Raw genomic sequence first — 5,113 nt, forward strand, 5'->3', positions numbered from 1 at the left:
ACAAATAGTAAAAAAATAGTTTTTAAAATTAAAAATTTAAAAGAAAAAGAATAAAATAGTTTTACGACTTTAAAATCGAAACAAAATACGACTTCCGTTTAAAAAAATATTAAAGTCGTAAAAAAAATAAAATTGACACTAAAAGTTGTAAATATTTTTATTACTTCACTTAAAAAAAAAAAAAAAAAATAACAAGTAGTCAGAGATGTTGCGACTTCTAATAGATTTACCCTATTTTGGATTTTAAAATATAGCCCCATTGAAAAATTGGAAATTTTTTTCGTAAAAAAGCCCTTCTTCCTTTTCAAGGTTCATACTTTCGTTTCCCCTTCTCATCGAATCGAAGCGCCGCACCGTGTTTCTTCTCTGCCTGAATAACGCAAAGAAAATTGAAGCATCCTAAGGGTTGTTTCTAAGGTTTAATTCCCCTCTTCTATGCTTTAATATCCTTTTTCGTTTATTCAATTTTATTTAAGGTTTTAACTCTGAAAATGTGTTAATTTTGTGAAATATGTTATTTTTATAATTTTTTTATATACTTATTGGATTAAAGGTTAGGTATAGATTAAGGGTTGGAAAATGATTTTCTAGTGAGAGCTTGTTAATGAAAATAAATGCAGCTAAGTGTAATGTTTGTGTGGACTTTGGTGAAAGATAAGAGGGAATCGTTTATATATCATATTGTGACATTAATTGTTTTATTTGCCACTATGGTGATGCTATCGTCTACCTGAATCTGATTTAGGGATACCGGGTTGGGAGAGAAGATGAAGCAGGTGGTGGGAACGGTGGTTTCAAATAAGATGCAGAAATCAGTGGTGGTGGCAGTGGATAGACTATTCTACCACAAATTGTACGACCGATATGTCAAGCGCACGTCTAAGTTTATGGCTCATGATGAGCACAATCATTGTAACATCGGTGACCGAGTTAGTTTCATTGATTCTTTTGTGTATTGTGCTTTTGGCATGATTGGTTCTACTCTGGGTTTTGCAAGATGGCTTATTGAGTGGCTGCTTTTGTGATTGTTGTTGCAGGTTCGGCTGGATCCTTCTAGGCCTTTGAGTAAGCATAAACATTGGGCAGTTGCTGAAATTCTCAAGAAAGCACGTATATATGTTCCGCCCTCAATGCCAGTGCCGGGGAGTGTGAGCTCAAGCTCTGAAGCATCTGCTTCCTGATTTGGCTGAAGGTATTATAACATATTTTGGCTGTCAATATCTACACAAGTTGTAGCTGTTCGTATTGAAGTGATTCTGGAAATAAAGTTTAGAAGAAATTTGAGCCCTTCTTTATTTGCCATTCGTAGATTGTTTCTCTTAGTTTTCATGGTAGAAGTTTTAATGTGGAGTGTTCTAAGGTTGATTAGCTTGTATCTTGACGGGTTAAAATAAGTCTGTTGCAAATTGCAATTTTTCATGCTAATTGCTGTCTTATTAGATGTCAAGGCTGCTGTGTTGTGTGATCTTTATGATGGATTCCATATGGTGCACAACATCTTTTAATCTCATGCTTACATTATTACGGTGCACCCTCAAGACCATTTACTGTCTACACTTTTGCCACTGGAAAACTCCTTGCAGCTGCTGGTGAAACCCTTGCCATCACTGGCGACACCCTGCCATCCTCCTCAACACCACCACCACCTTTGGTAATCCCCAACAACAACCACATCCTCCTCCTTCCGCCACCAAGACAAGCCCCAAACTCCTCACATCGTAACCTCCTCTGTCACCATGCGCCGCTGCAAACCACCACCACCACTGAGACAACAACCCATCCTTTTTGAAACAGGATCTGGAATTTCCTGGTTGAACGACAAAAAGAATGAAGATTAAGAAGGAAGACATGGAAATTTGGTATCAAGCTTGCATTTTAATGCTTGCATTTTAATATCAAGTTTCATGCGTTGTGAAATTTGGTATCCTAGTAGAAAGGCTCCTGTAAATGAAAATTTAGAACCCTTGTAGGCTAAGAGATTTATGATGTGGCAGGGAAAGGTGAAGGGTAATTGAGTATTGAAACCTAAGCTGGGTAATTGAGTCTTGAATAATAATCCTGACCAAAAAAAAGTTTTGAATAAGGATGAGTACAAACCTTAGTTAACTGCTAAATACGGATGATGAATGCCCGGTACTAACTCTTACCCTACCCTCTGTTTGAATGCAGAGAAAATGAGGGGAGACAAAGTATTTGAAATTGTTTTTCTTGAAGTCAACTTATCGTTCTATTTTTATCCCCTTTTATTTTCTCTTAAATCAAACAAAAGAAAATGCATTTTTGTCTGTATCTTTTCTATTATTTTCTCTTGCTCTCTCTCTCTCTCTGTTTCTGCTTCAGCAAACATAACATTAAAGCAAGCTTGAATATGACAATAATATAGAGACAACATTTGCCCCTATCCTTCATTGTGGATCTTTTTTAAGTAATAAATCATACGTCTTACATTAAGCTCACAAGTGCTCATGTATCTGAGTATCTCAAATTTGATTTTGATAAAAGAATATTTCCGTATAACCTTGGAGGTGGCGTTGCAGTGTCACTTTAGAATCGCTCCCCCATTGTTATATAACAGGATTACTTTACTGACTTATAAATTATTGAGGTGGGGGTGGAGGGAGGAAATATCCTGATCAAATAGTTGGAATCAGTTTTTAAAACTGTACAGGATATTGAACCAAAACAAATTAGGATTAATTTGTAAAACTCTGGTTGTAGTTATTCTGTATGGAATTTTAGAAAAATAGATTTGGAGTGTCACACAATGATGCATACTATAACATATTCTAATAACACAATTTAATTTAGGAATATCATAGAATGTGTGTACTTGAGGGAAGCATAAATCCATGTTCACAATCTTGATCTAACCCTTTAGGGAAAAATGAGAAAAAAACTACTCTCTGATGGCTAAGGTTATTGTGCATACTTTTAAAACTGTCCAATGAGCCAACAATTTTATAGTCAGCTCAGATGACAGAAAAGACTCCTTATTATAGTATTAGGCACTAAGTTAGAAGTCCAATCCATCATTAGTCAGTCACATCAAAAGCCAAATGCCCAATAGTAAATATTCATCACTTAATTTTATGTTATGATTAAATTAATAATCACCATAATTGATAAATCTAATAAATTCAAAGAGTTTATTCTAAACAATTGATTAATGATAATCCACAAATAAATAATTGAACATATTCTTATTAATTTTATTTATTTCAATGTTACAGTTGGATTCATTTGGCACCAATAAAGTGTATCCGTTGAGTACAAAGCAAGGGAATGTTGCATTTCCTCTCTTAATAGTTGTATAAAGTTCGTGGGAAGGATTCAGGGTGTTTTCTTTTGAAATATAGGGGAATCATGTCGTGTACTTGCCTAAAGTTCTTTTATTTTTCGCTGATAGAAATCATTACTGAATTCTTTTGCAGAGGGGAAGTACAAACAAATTGTGTTAATTTTATGTGGCTTTGTTAGCTTCTAAGTTTGCTTTGCATGATTGAAACGTAGATGCAATTGCAATAGTCCTTGATTATTCTACTCAACAATTGAATAATTACAACAGAAGATGATGGGGCTCTGTGCATTACTCATTTACGTGAAGTAACAAATTAATGTTGTAGTTGCAGTGAGAATTAAGGTGTAAATTAAATTAAAGGGACACTGTTGATGATGGTGTGACCATTGAGTGAGAAAGTGGTGGTTGGTTGAAGAAAGGGATTTGCACTAATCACTCTATTGGTCTCCAGTGCTGTAGTGCGAAATGTCATGAAAATATAAGAGTCCATGATAACCGAAAAGTGATTATAATGTCCTAGAATTTATACGCGTCCAGAAAGGTTAAACTTTCTGTGGTGTACCAAAATTTTGCTTCAAGTTTAGGCTTTGTAACATCACCAAATTTGGTGTAATTTTTAACAAGCGTTTAATTAAAAAATATTATGTCGACGTTGGGGGGTCTTGGGGATGCCCCCCCCCCCCCGTTTTTAATCTAAGATTTACGAGTGTGTTCAAGATCGTAATGGCATACACCTTTCTAAATACATGGTATAATTTCAAACTCCTTTTTACTAGAAAATCTACTTGAGTATGTAAATAATTTACTCCAAGTTTCACCTCATCATTCTCTGAAATCGACTTTTTAGGGGCTTGGTGTATTATTTTAGTTCTCTTGATGATTTGCTTTGACTCAACTTGACCCTTTTAGACGATTTTTGCCATATTTGATTTTAATCTTATTTTTGGGAGGGGGGCGGCGTGAGATACATAAAATGCCATTAATATTAAACTCAATATTTACTTGGATGAGTATTTGGTTGATTTGTTACACTTGCCAACCTATGTATACCATTCGATTTTTAGTTAACTAATGAATTTATTTATAAGTAGTGATCGAAAAAAAGGGTAGTGATATATACATTTTAAATTCAAGTGAGATTTACGATGAATATTTGGTTGATTTGTTACTTACCCTGAATAAACACTTGTCAGCATATGTATACCATTCGATTTTTTTATTTATTAAATGAATTTCTTTATACGTAGAAAATTCAGGAAAAAGTAGTAATATTTATATTTTAAGAAGAAAAGGTTTTTCTTTTCCAGGGAAAATTGTGCAATCCAACAATATAAACTAGTATGGTTTACCATTGGAAATCTGTTGGAGAGTGTTACACGTATTTTTAGAGAAAGAACTCAAAGAAGTCTTCTGTATCATTTGTTTCCAACGTATTTTTTTTTTAAACGGGTTCAAAAATTTTTACTGCTAAAACAGATGAGATAAGCTGCAAGTGAAAGCTGAGAAACATTTATTCATTTTACATTATATAAGATGTATTGAAACACAAACATTATTCTCGTACCTTAAAAATTAACTTTTTTTAGTGAATTCCTTAAAAATTAACTTCTGGCATAGTGATTAAATATTATGCCCTCGTTTTACTGTATTTTTTTAACCACACATTTAATTGTGATATTAGTTCGGCTTAAAACAATTCAAATTCACCTTCTAGCATGCAACAGTAATACAATACACCGTCCCCATTATGAATATAAATAATAAAAATTTCTTATTTTTTACTCTCAAATAAAAATAAATCTTAATTATATATGT

At 33.5% G+C, this 5,113-nt stretch overlaps 1 protein-coding gene across 2 annotated transcripts; it reads left to right on the top strand.

Annotated features, from left to right (window-relative positions):
- Positions 1-228: 228 nt before the first annotated feature.
- LOC114416473 (30S ribosomal protein S17-like) lies at positions 229-3,569 on the top strand. Of its 2 annotated transcripts, none has more exons than XM_028381346.1 (4): positions 229-417; positions 746-929; positions 1,038-1,192; positions 3,231-3,569. In XM_028381346.1, the coding sequence occupies exons 2-3, from the start codon at positions 768-770 to the stop codon at positions 1,179-1,181; spliced, it is 306 nt and encodes a 101-aa protein (XP_028237147.1). In that variant the 5' UTR covers positions 229-417; positions 746-767; the 3' UTR covers positions 1,182-1,192; positions 3,231-3,569. The 2 variants fall into 2 exon arrangements, with proteins under 2 accessions (XP_028237147.1, XP_028237155.1); XM_028381354.1 differs by lacking the exon at positions 3,231-3,569 and adding an exon at positions 1,584-2,230.
- The last annotated feature ends 1,544 nt before the right edge of the window (positions 3,570-5,113 follow it).

This window comes from Glycine soja, chromosome 1, assembly GCF_004193775.1.
Source record: "Glycine soja cultivar W05 chromosome 1, ASM419377v2, whole genome shotgun sequence".
NCBI classification, from domain to species: domain Eukaryota; kingdom Viridiplantae; phylum Streptophyta; class Magnoliopsida; order Fabales; family Fabaceae; genus Glycine; species Glycine soja.